At 35.8% G+C, this 13298-nt stretch overlaps 1 protein-coding gene across 1 annotated transcript; it reads left to right on the top strand.

The window, feature by feature from the left end:
* The first annotated feature begins 6579 nt into the window (after positions 1 to 6579).
* On the top strand, positions 6580 to 7074 carry LOC106763583. The gene has a single exon (XM_014647755.1). The coding sequence runs from the start codon at positions 6580 to 6582 to the stop codon at positions 7072 to 7074; it is 495 nt and encodes a 164-aa protein (XP_014503241.1).
* The last annotated feature ends 6224 nt before the right edge of the window (positions 7075 to 13298 follow it).

The raw sequence follows: 13298 nt of genomic DNA on the forward strand, positions 1-13298 counted from the left end.
CCCCCACTTCGTGTCTGACCTAATTCTCAAACCACATTTGGTCCTTGAGAGACGACCTAGGAGTCACTTCTTAGTCTATACTGCATTCTTTAATGCACATTGAATTTTGCATGGGATGCGACACCCAACAAAATTTTGGCGCCGTTCCCAGGGACCAACAGTTCGGTTTTAGGTCTTTTGTTATGTTAGTGTGTGTTGTGTTTTGTCTTGTGTTGTGAGTGTGATGTTTTGTTTTGTGTGTTCGTCATTGTGTGTTGCATTTAGGTAGCTTTAGTTGCAAATTTTCATTGCATTCTTCTTTTCCCCCTTTCCCATGTCTACCTATTTTGGTTATGTGGATACTGTTTCTTCTGCCTGTGCCTATGATTATGATTCTCCAGTTGATTTCTGTGTTGAGAACAGTAAGGTTTCTCCTCCATCTCATGAGAGTGCTCCCAAGGAGCCGTTTCCACTTGATGAGGAGGACATTCGTTATGTTTTCAACACTAGACTGATACATGTACTGCCTAGGTTTCATGGTTTTGCAGGTGAATGCCCACATAGACATTTGGAGGAGTTCTACACATTATGCTCTTTAGTGAAACCTCTAAATGTCCTGGATGAATACATGTTCTTAACGGCATTTAGGCACTCATTACACGGAGCAACAAAGGATTGGTGTTATTGTCTTCCTTCAGGATCCGTCACCAGTTGGGAATATTTGAAGCATCAGTTTCTAGACAAATTCTCCCCTGTGCGGTATGGTTATAGCGACGATCTTGTGAGAACTGATCCTAACTTGGCAACCACAATATCAGGAACCATCATTCCAGACTCCTTGTATGCCTCCACCGATCCAAAAACCACAGCAGTTGCAGTTTCATGAGCCTCAAGCTTATGTTCCAAACATCTACAACAACAGGCAACCACAACAGAAAAATCAGAGGCAACAACAACAGCAAAAGGCACCTGCCAAATCTTCTACTTCTTCTGAGCCTACATTGAATGAGTGTTAGGGGCAGATGGTCGCGTAGTGCACCGAGGAACAGTCTCAATTTTTAGAGGGATCACCATTTCAGACTGTTCCAATTCTTGATGATGTCATGCCATCGACATAGGAGATGGGGAGCAGAGCCACGAGCTTACTACTGCGCCATCTACTTTCTCACCCTCCTATCTCCCCACTCTTGCACCTGAGGATGCAGTTGCTCATTCTGCTGTTACTGGTGAGATGAATCATGAATCAGCACAGGTTTTCTCTAAACTTGAAATTCCACTTACTTTGCCTGAGTTGTTTATGAATTCAAATATTCTTGATTCTACTGCAGATTCACATGTTAGTGATGATTTTGATATAGAAATTGTGAAAACTGAAGATGCTTTAGACTTGGATTGAATTTTGATCTTTCACAGTTTTCTGAAAATTTTAAATGTAGTTGTGAAGTTGGTTCTTACTCTATTTGTGTTGAAATCAATTCTGTTATACAACCAGCTTATGATTGGTGATACTAACTGTGAATCTGATGAAAATGTTGAGGAACAGGCAGATATGAGCACCACTTTTGAGATAGGTAGACCACTTTCACCTGCCACCACTTTAGCCACATCTAGGGAAGTGGAGGTAAACATACCTGAGATAGATTCTGTTGTTGATGATTATGTTGATGATGGGTATGTTGATGATTGTATTGTTGATGAGCATGCTTTTAGTTCTACCTCTCTGCATGATGAGAAACAACTTTTGCCATCTTGTCTGAATGTTTGTTCTCCATGCACTGAACATGAATTTGAGCCTATTGTTGATATTGCTTCTAAATTTGGTGATACTAACTGTGAATCTGATGGGTATGTTGATGATTGTATTGTTGATGAGCATGCTTTTATTTCTACCTCTATGCATGATGAGAAACAACTTTTGCCATCTTGTTTGAATGTTTGTTCTCCATGCACTAAACATGAATCTGAGCCTATTATTGATATTGCTTCTAAATTTGAACTTGATTCATGTTCTGAGGGTATATCTGAGGTTCAACCTATTACACTGGGATTGGGTGTTATACCCCTGCATGTCATTTCTTTGGAACCATATTGCACTAACCATGTTGCAGGAGGTACATATGAATTTGACCAACACACACCCATGGTGGAAGACAAAGGTGCCGACAGTTTGAAGATTCATAGGCACCAGCTGAACCTGCTCATCAACAATCATTTCTTCTTAGATCCAGTTGTGGAGGATATCTCCCTGCTCGATCAAATTTGGAGGATGAAGCAGTTTTTCCTCAACACCTCCTTGCTGACTCCAGTGGTGGAGAATATCTCCCTAACAATCCAAAATTGGCAACTGCCACCATGATCATGGGAGTCTTCTTTTCCCTTCTCCTCCCTTTCCCGCTTTTATTGCACTTGTCTATGATCTGTTGATTATTTTGATTCCTGATCTTTTGATTGTGACACACTGAGGACATTGTGTAGTTTAAGTGTGGTCTATTGGGGGAGACTCTGATGTTTCGTTGTTAGTTTTTGTTTTTCTGTGTTAAATTTTTCGTTTTCTAGGTAGTTTTGTTGTGTTTTGTGTACAATTTTGCATGTTTCTCTTAATTTCTGGACTTTGTTTAGGTTGTCAGTTTTTCCTTCACTTCATTGATACTCTGATTGATTTGAAATCCATGTTGTTCTTTGCTTGGAAGATGATTATGATGTTTGAGAGGATGAATTGATTGTGACAGAATTACCTTGTGCGAGATTTGAGCCATTCGATGATTTTTCTTGTGTGTGATATGTCTCTTGATTGCTTGCACTTATGCCTTGGCTTGACTTTTGTTGATAATTCTCGATTCATGCGCATGTTTGAAAGTGATAAAGGCGTTTTGTTTTTGAGCCTCTCTAGCCAGATGAGCCTACCTTGATGTGATCCCTTGATAACCCTTTTTGAGCCTATACTTTCCCCATTTCTTTGTTTTGAAGTTGATACACTAGCCCTAAGTGAAAAACCATGATTACCTTAACCTTAGGGAATTTTCGAGCTTTGGAATTGTTTTGGGAATAAGTGTGGTCTTCCGGGGGATTCAGATGAATTGGCTAGATGGTTCCTCTTCTTGCTTTTGTTTTGTAAATAGGGTGTATCTTGTCTCTTGAAATTTGTGTTCTAAATAGAGAGAAAACAAAAGAGACATGATGAAAAAAAAAAAGAGGAAAAAAACAGAGAAAAATGAAAAAAAAAAATTGTGAATAATGGAGTCAAGAAGAGGATTGAATTAGAGGTTGCGGGTGTGATTTGACTATGTATACACTTGTTCCCCGTTGCTCCTCTATTTCTTTTGGTTTGTAGCTTCTCATCCATATTTATCCTCCCTTGTCCTTGGCCCCATTTCACCCAGAAAATACCTTTTGATTTGAACATGCATATGTGTTGAGTGTTGATATTAGAGACTTACCAAGTCTATTTGTGTTTGCTTTCTTGAGTGCATTGAGTTGAATTTATTTACCTTAGACACTTGAGAGAAACACTGATAGTGTGCATCTGTNAGGTTCTGTTACTTTTGATTCACCTCTTGAACTGACTGATCATTTTGCCATGTCTTGAATTGCATGGATGACTTCATGAGTATCTGCTTTCATTGATTCTGTGTTGCATACTGTCTACTTCCTCTTCTCTGTCCATACTTCTTGAGGATTGTGTAATTCTGTTTGTTTCTTTCCTTGCGAGTCTTTGTTTTCTGTCTGTTGAATCCGTGTCACTTCCTGATGTCCTCAGAACTGTTCCCTGATTTGCGTCTTGATTTTGCCCAGGAGTGCAAAAGACTAAGTGTGGCCTATTTTGATGAGTCGATATTTTATTGATTTCACTTAGTTTATTGTACCGAATTTAATCAGGGAATTGAGCTTAATTGTCCAATATTTTCCCGTTTTTCCTAATTGTGCTTAATTTGACCGGAAATTCTAATTTTAATTAATTTGNATTTTCTGAGCTAATTATTTGCATTATTATTTTCAGGGAAAATTTTGGAAACACAATTTGGGACATTTGGAGGTCACCAAATAAATTCAAGACTCTCAAATTAGACATTTTAAATTTTAGTTATATTGTCATTTAATTGTTAAAACTTTTTAGACAAACTCCTTGCATCATGGGCCATTTTGGCAAAAACATGAGGGCCCAAAATTGTAGGACACTTGGCATCTAGTGTTTCCTTTTATTTTAGGGTGGGCCCTACCTTATTTTAGGTGACACATGGCCTTGCTTTGGGAGCTGCAACCGTCACATAAAAAAGATTTTGGAGATGCAGCGTTTTGATATAAGGTGCAAGAGGGCTGGAACAAGAGAGCTTTGGAAGAGCCGACACACTCCTTGCTTGGAAAATGTTTTTATCCGTGAAGGGCATTGGATGAGAAAGTTCTACATTAAACCCTGGCAAGTGTACCAGATCATTATCAAGTAATATAAACGGTAAGACCGGGTATCGTTCTCCCAAAGGATTCTTAGGCCTTATCTTTCATGTAAATTGATCTCATAAGACTTGAAAAGAAATAATTTTGTAGTTGTATGCAAAACGAAAATAAACATGCAAATGCAAGTGAATCAATTGGCAAAGAAAAGATATGAATTAATGGAGTTGTTGGGGTTTACAATTTCATCCTTATCCACTCTCTTATATCTACTTTTCTTATTAAATTTGCTTTATTATCAAATTGTCATGCAACTTTCTTAGCCTACTCTAAACCCGATCTCTTGGCGAAAAGAGCCTACCACTAATTACTAGATGGAATTAATGGAAAAGATGATTGAGATTGTATTGCATGTTGATATACAGGTGAATGGTTCACTAGCTATGTAAACAGATGTGTGATGATTTATAATTTTGGTTATGATGCTAAGCACAAATTCAATTTTTACTCAAGTCTTATGCAATCAATTTACATGAAAGATAAGGCCCAAGAGTCCCTTGGGAAACGATCTTGGACTTACTGTTTATTATTACTTGATACGATCTGGTACACTTGCCACGGGCATAACAGCTACCAGTAAAACAATCATAATAACACGATATAAACATATTGATTAAATCAACAATAGTTAAACATCTCATACGTAATAGTAATAACAATATAGGATTCCTAATCCACTAACATGACAATTCAATCAAAACGAATTACTCGATCCTCGATCTCTAACTCTTGATGTCATCACTAACATCTCACAGAAGTTGGATGATGCTTGATGAAGGTTGAAAAACAGTTATTTTCATATGTCATTTTAGACCAAATTACTCCCTTTACTGCTTAGAATGATCTTAGAATCAAGCAAAACTCAATAAATGAGTCTGTAGAAAGTCAAAAGCTATTTTTAGCGATATTATGCTTGTTTTGCATTGTTTTGTAGCATTTTTGAGAAAGTGAAGAATGGAGTTGAAGATGAAGGTCTTGGACTCAAGAAAAGGAAAGAAAAATGAAGAAATGAAGAGTCGACGTACCACCCGGCGGCAAATTACACCGTTGGGCGGTCAAGTGCGAGGAGTTGGCACCAAGCGGTGCAGCCAGGCGGATTTGCGATTAGAGGCAAATCATCGGGCGGTAGACCCTTGCCGTCGGGCGGTAGACCCCTGCCGCCTGGCGGTAGCGCGACTTGAGGGAAACCGCCGGGCGAAACAAGTGTGACGTTGGGCGGTTGTCTACTGGGCTTGGGCCTGTTTTTTGGGACGCTCCTCAGCTATAAATAGCCCTGTTGCGATTTCAATCATATTCTTTTGACGGAAGGGGGCGGCAAGACCTAATTTCACTCTCTGGAGAGGATCTCTTGGATGCTTAGACTCCATTTCTTCTTATCTAGGGTTTGTTTTTCCATTCTTCATCCATTTTTCATCTAGATTCACCATGACAATGGTGAACTAAACCCTATTGTTGTTGGGGGAAACAATGTAATCTTTTGATACTCTCTTTTATTGAAACTCTTGTTTATTTATATGATTTCCATATGCTTTGATTATTAATTGTTGGGTTCTCATCTGTGCTTAATGCTTTTATTGTTTAACTCATTCAATAACTGTTGTTTGTCTTTATTGATATGGGGACATACAGTAATGTCTTGAACTGGTGAGTGATTCCTTGATTAAGCAATACCACCTAGGGATAGGGGTAGGACGATCAATTGTTTTTCACTTATGCTCTATAATGCATTATTAATTGCTAGGGGAGGCTAGGGATAACAAGCCAGTAATTAGTAATAGGCTCTTTTCGCCGAGGGATCGGGTTAAGGGTAGGTCAAGAAAGTTGCATAACAATTAGTTAATCAAGAAAATAAATCAAGAGGAGTAAATAAGAGTGAGAGGATAAGATGAAATTGTAAACCCCCAACAACTTCATTCATCCATCGTTTTCTTCTCGTCAATTGAATCAATCTCTTTTGCATGTGTATATTTTGTTCTCATACCCAATTAATTAATTTTTATTTTCAAGTCTTACGATCTTAATTCACACGAACGATAAGGCCTTTCGAGTCTCTTGGGAAACGATACTTGGATTTACCATTTTATTATTACTTGAACGATTTGGTACGCTTGCCAATCCGTTAACAATGCTCTTTGGGCTTACAAGACGGCTATGAAGACATCCATGGGTTTATCACCTTTTCAGTTGGTGTATGGAAAAGCATGTTATCTGCCAGTGGAGATGGAGCATAGAGCTTTGTGGGCTCTGAAATTTCTGAATTTTGATCCTCATGAAACCCAGAATAAACGCAGGAGGCAAATACTAGAACTTGAAGAGATGCGGTTGCATGCCTATGACTCCTCTAGGAGTTATAAAGAAAAGGTTAAATTCTATCATGACAGGAAGCTAATAAAGAGGGTCTTCAATCCAGGGCACCAGGTGTTATTGTTTAATTCAAGACTAAAGCTGTCTCTTGGAAAGTTGAAGTCAAAGTGCTCAAGGCCTTTCATGGTGAAGAATGTGCATCCTCATGGAGCAATTGAATTGGTGGATCTAGTTGTTGGTGATCCACAAAGAAGTTGGGTGGTGAACGGTCAAAGACTCAAGCACTACATGGGAGGAGAAGTGGAACGTCTTTCCACAGTAATGAAGTTGGTGGATCCGTGAGCTTATTGGGTCAAGCTAGTGACGTTAAAGAAGCGCTTGTTGGGAGGCAACCCAGTTTTCTAAACTTATCCTTTTGTAATTTGAACCTTATTTGCTTCTATTTAGTAGTGTAGGTTTTAATGTACTTGGTCTGACAATTTATCTGTTATGATGGTTTGATTGATGTTTTTGCATGATGAGTGTTACTTAATGATGCTTGATATTGATAGATGTTGAGATTGCACTGTATGCTGATGTACAAGTGGTGGTTCACAAACTTTGTGAACAAATGCATGATGATATTGTGATTGTGATTATGATGCTAAGTAGGGGATTTATCTAGGATGTTTGGAATAGTTATTAAGCTTATAAGTGAGGTTTTTGAACTCTAGAGCTTTTGATTGAATGATTGCTATCTACTTGAAAACATGAATGATATTTCCCAGGTTTCTATGATTGATTGAATTGCATGTATTTGTCATATGATCAAGGCCGTGTTTGAACAAAGCCCTTTCTTAGCCAATGCAAAAATTTTCGACACATGAAAAGAACCATGTGTTCTACCCTTTTTGAACGTAAGCCTTAAACAGTATGTGAAAACCCTTTTGAAAAATCTTTACCTTGAGTTAAGTTGAGAATTGTTGTTTGGTATTGATTAAGGTTCAAGTTTAGGGTTGTTGGGAACATTGAAAGAAAGATGAGCATTGAGCTAAGGTGTTGAGCAAAGCACGAAAAGATGCAAAAGATAGAAAAGATAGAATAAAAAGAAAAGCTTAATGTAAAGATAAGGGAAAGTTGGGAATTAGTGAGATTGAAAAAAAAAAAAAAGTTTGTGCTTGAACTATGAATGCTTGAATGACTCTCTTTACTCAAGGATTTTGTGATCTAGAAAAACCAATTTTTCTTGTTAGCTGTTAACACCCTGACAAGTGTACCAGATCGTATCAAGTAATAATAGACAGTAAGTCCAGATATCATTTCCCAAGGGACTCTTAGGCCTATACGTTCATGTGAATAGATTTTATAAGACTTGAATGAAAATCAAGTTTTGAGTTCGTAATGCAAAAACTTAAATTAAACATGCAAATACAAAAGCTGAATCAATTGACAAATAAAGATATGGATGAATGGAGTTGTTGGGGTTTACGGTTTCATCCTGATCCACCCACCTATATCTATTATTCCTATTAAATTCAACTTTATTATCAATGTTCATGCAACTTTCTAATTTACTCTAAACCCGATCTCTCGGCAAAAAGAGCCTATTACCATAATTACTAGTTTACTATCTCTAGTTTCCCTAGTAATTACTAATGCATTAATGACAGAAGCTTAAAGCAATTGACTGTCCTATTCCTATCTCTAGGCAATATTTCATAATCAAGAGAGTTCTTCTCAGTTCTAGATTTCCTCGTACGCCTCCGTATCGACAAAATCAAAGATCATGACAATGAATGAGTTAAACAATGCAAGCTTTAAAGTACAGAGAAGAAAACCCAAACTATTGATAATACAAGTATATGAAAAAAATAAAAATTTCGATATAAGAGAGTTTAAAAAGGATTACATCGTTCCCCAACAACAAAGGGTTTAGTTCATCATTGACATGGTGAAACTATGTGGATTTAATGGAAAGAATGAAAGAATAAACCCTAGAATTAGTGAATCGGAGCCTTAGCATCCAAAATCCGCCTCCAAGGAGTGTAAAAGGTGTTCTGTCGTCTTTCTCTGCCAAAAGATTACCCTAGAATTGTTCTGAGGGTCTATTTATAAGCTATGAAAAATTACAGAATTTTGGCCTAAGCCCAACTACAGTGCTCAGCGTTGGTTTCACCGCTCAGTGGTAGGTGCGATACTCCATTGGGACGCTCAGCGTTAACGCTCAGGCATCTTACCGTATTGAATTGAAGATGTCAGCGCTCAATGGTGGATATTGACGCTCAGCGGTAGGTACGGTTCTTCATTTTCCCCTCAGGGCTAGCGCTTAAGCGTTTGACAGTGGCTTTTTCCACGAAGCTGGCACTCAGCACTGAGATTGGCGCTAAGCGGTGGGTGCGATTCTTCTTTTGCACCTTTCTTCATCCTTTCTTGAGTCCAATTCCTTCCTACTTCACTTTCCATCCTTTAGTTCTCATTAAATCCTGTCAAAACAATGTAAAACCAAGCATAATATCTCTAAAACCACCTTTGACTCTCTTGTAACCTAACTTAAATGTTTTGCATGATTTTAAGCTCATTCTAAGTCATAAAGGGTGTGCTTTGATATCAATTTCAAGTATAAAAATAACGGTTTTTAGACCGTTATCATTAGCCTAACCACATTATAAGCCTTTTGTGATGACATGTGTGTGATGATAATTGATTGTGGTAAATGAAAGGCAATTTTGTTCTATGTGACATGTGGATAGTAGAGGGAAGGAGTGACCTCTTCAAACACTTGAGTGATTGAGTTAAACACCTTGTCTGGTGAGGAATGATTCCATGAATCTATGATTTTATCTATGCTTAGCTAATTGATCATTCATGATAATAGCGTCTGTTGGATATTTTATGATTGTGTGAACACCATGATAAGCATTGAGAATGAAGGCATGTGTGCATCTTGACTAAATTCTATTGATGAGCATATTTGAGTGATTACTTGTCTTGAAAGAAAAGAGTTTTGAATGTGATTGAACCATTGTGATGATTGGTGGAAGACTGTGTTACATTTTGTTTGCTTGAGGACAAGCAAAGTTCTAAGTTTGGGGTTGTGATAACGGTTCAAAAACCGTTATTTTTATACTTAAATTTGACACAAAACACACCCTTTATGGCTTAGAAACTAGCTTGAAATCATGCATTTTGCTTAAGTTAGAGAATAAGAGAGTCAAAGGTGGTTTTGATGGTACTATGCTTGTTTTTCCTTGTTTTGGCAGGATTTAACATGAATTGAATGAAGGAAGTTGAAGTAGGAAGGAGTTTGACTCAAGAAAAGATGGAGAAGTACATAAATGAATAACGCAACAACCGTTGAGCGCCAGGACAGCGCTGAGCGCCAACTTCGCTGAATGATTCTCTATAAAACGCTCAAGTGCCAACGCTAAGGGGAGAATTTGAGTATCGCGCCCACCGCTGAGCGCTGGCTTCTTCATTGAAATCACTGTCAAACGCCTGGGCGTCAACGCTGAGTGGTGACCCAACGTTGAGCGCCATTCTTTTGGGCTAGTTTCTGCTGACTCTAATGAAGTATAAATACATTTGCACGACCCAGAGAGGCAATCTTTTGGCAGAAGGAGACATAGAAACACACTTTTCACCCCTTGGAGGCGGATTTTGGATGCGGAAGCTCCAATTTACAAGTTATAGGGTTTATCTTTTCATTCTTTTCATTGCTTTCATCTAGTTTCACCATGTCTATGGGGAAATAAACCTCCATTGTTGTTGGGGAAACAATGTAATCCTATTGAAACTCTCATATATTGAATTGATGCTTTATTCATATGCTTTATTTCATTAATTGTTAGAGTTTTTCCTCCATTATCTATGCATGCTTTGTTTGAGACATTATTCAATAGTGTGATCTTTGTGATTTTATCTATATGGACACATGTGGGTAGATCTAGACATGAGGGAATTCTCTCGGGAGCAATATTACCTAGACATAGGGATAGGACGACCGATTGCCTTTAAGCTTTTGTGCGAATGTAATGCATGAACAATTGCTAGGGAGACAAGACATTGTAAACTAGTAATTAGGAGTAGACTCTTTTCACCCAAGACATTGTGATTAGAGTAAATTAGAAAGTGGCATTAACATTAATGAAAAAGTAGAATTCGTAAATATATGAGAGTGGATTAGGATAAGTAGGAAACCCCAACAACATAATTCATCCATATCATTCAACTGTCAATTGATCAATTTTTGCATGTGCATGTTTAATTTTCGTTTTAGCATTTTACACACCAATTTTCATTATTCAAGTCTTATTAATCAAGATTATTAATCAAGATAATCAAGAAAACATATAACATATAACAAGTAACATAGGTAAGCTTCCCTATACCTTGGTCAATCCTAGTACTTTTGTCTACACTCTAAAACATCACCAATCTCTAAGGTTTCTGCAGTTCTTCCTCTCCTCTCACAGAACTGCCTCTCTCTCTCCATCCCTATTTCTCTCCTTTTCGTTTTAGATTTAGGTTAAAAATATGAAACCCTAGTTTCCCTTTCTCCTTTTTATCTTCTCTTATTCTATCTTTATCTTATTTTATGTACTTTTTAAAATACCAACAACCGCCAATATTTTAATATTCACGTAGTCCTCATACTTTTTTTTTTCAGATTTATTTTCCTTTCTTTTCTTTCTACACCCCCATAACTTAATTTTTGCACTAATTAATGAAGGTAAAGTGATCTTTTTGCCCTTGGGTCCAAAATACAGTTTAAAACCAAAATATTACTTTAACTCTCTTTCTTTCTATAATTTAGCCCACACTTAATCAATCCTAAATTACCCTTTTACCCTTAATCTGACACATCCTATTAGTAACAAAACACCACACAATCATCCAAATAACTATATATTAATCATATGTTTCACTTAATCAATGATAACATTAAATAATAAACATAATAAATATAATTCTAGAAAGCATCTGATCATCAAACACCAATTACCACACATCCTATTAGTAACAACACACCACACAATCATCCAAATAACAATATATTCATCATATGTTTCACTTAATCAATGATAACGTTAAATAATAAACATAATAAATATAATTCTAGAAAGCATTTAATCATCAAACACCAATTACAAAACAATAATATCCAAATCTCATAACCACATTATTCCCTAATTATCACATTTTCCTAGGGTCAACCCATAGGTACCGCAAGTTTTAAAATACTAGTGAGTATTTTTTAAACGGATACTCACACGGATAGCAAATGAATTGCGGGTCGAATATTAATTTTACAGGTCAAATTACGGATAACACTATCCATACCCGACTAAACTCGTTATCATCCCTAATTTCTTATTACAAATAAAAATTTTCCTCAAAAGTGAAATTTCTGCATTATTATTCTATCTTCACCAATTCAAAATAAATTAATAAATAAATACCTAATTTTCCAATAAAATTTATTTACAACTCATAAATTTTCACCTTTTTTTAAAACATTTACCTCATCCACTAAAACATAAACAATGAATAGAAAAAAAAAAACACTAACAAAACATTTAAACTATTACAAACGACATACAACACACATATTAAACTCACTTCACACATTTTCTAAGACACAAAATCTTATATTCAAATGTTATTGTTTTCAAGTAATAAAGTATCTATAAAACAATTTCATAATAAGGTATTCATCAAACAATTTCAAAAAATAAAATGAAATAATTTCACTTATTCTAACTACATCGTAACTTAGTATATCTATGTAACTATTCATACAAAATACATTATTCCGTAATAATGTATCATCAAACTATTTCATAAAATAAAATTAAATGAATTGTAAGATGAAACATCCTGAACTAATTGTGTAATCATTCATCGCCTTTCATCCTTCTAGATCTTTACAAAATTTAGTATATCTACTTAACTACTCATACAACCTTAGTATATATTATAAATATCATTCACATAATTAATTAGCAGTTCTAACATTAAAAATTATACATTAAACAAGTAAAGCTATTTAATTATACATTAAATTATACCTTAATTGTTACAAAATTTTCTTCACCATGCTATATCATTTGGTCTTGTCATGGTATGAATAGGAAATTAAAGTAAAAAAAAAAAAAAGGTTCTTCTTTCCTTTTGGTTGCAATAACTACCGAGATTGTGATGGAAAACTAACTTCGCCCATTTGTTTTGGTTGTTTCAAATTGTGGAACAACAAGTCAAACTTGACCAATGATTTTATGATATAATTTTATAATTTTCTTCTACTAATATTAAGTTCCAAATAAAGTAAACAACATGTTTTGCTCTTCATATGCTCAAAATATTACATTATAAAGAAAAAAAAAACAATCAAATCGTTCATAGTTATAAATAATATTTAAATAAATCAATTATAATAATTTCACTGATACATCAATATCTTAATCCTTTTATCTTTTTATTGTTCTTTATTGAAACTTACATAATAATACGAATAATACTAGTGCTTCACATTATTTGGTTCATTCATATAATTCGATGCTCAGATATAATTTATTCTACCTCATACT

This window comes from Vigna radiata, chromosome 6, assembly GCF_000741045.1.
Source record: "Vigna radiata var. radiata cultivar VC1973A chromosome 6, Vradiata_ver6, whole genome shotgun sequence".
NCBI classification, from domain to species: domain Eukaryota; kingdom Viridiplantae; phylum Streptophyta; class Magnoliopsida; order Fabales; family Fabaceae; genus Vigna; species Vigna radiata.

Coding starts and splice junctions, on each gene's coding strand:
- LOC106763583 (XM_014647755.1), top strand. CDS start 6,580: ATGAAGACATCCATGGGTTTATCACCTTTTCAGTTGGTGTATGGAAAA.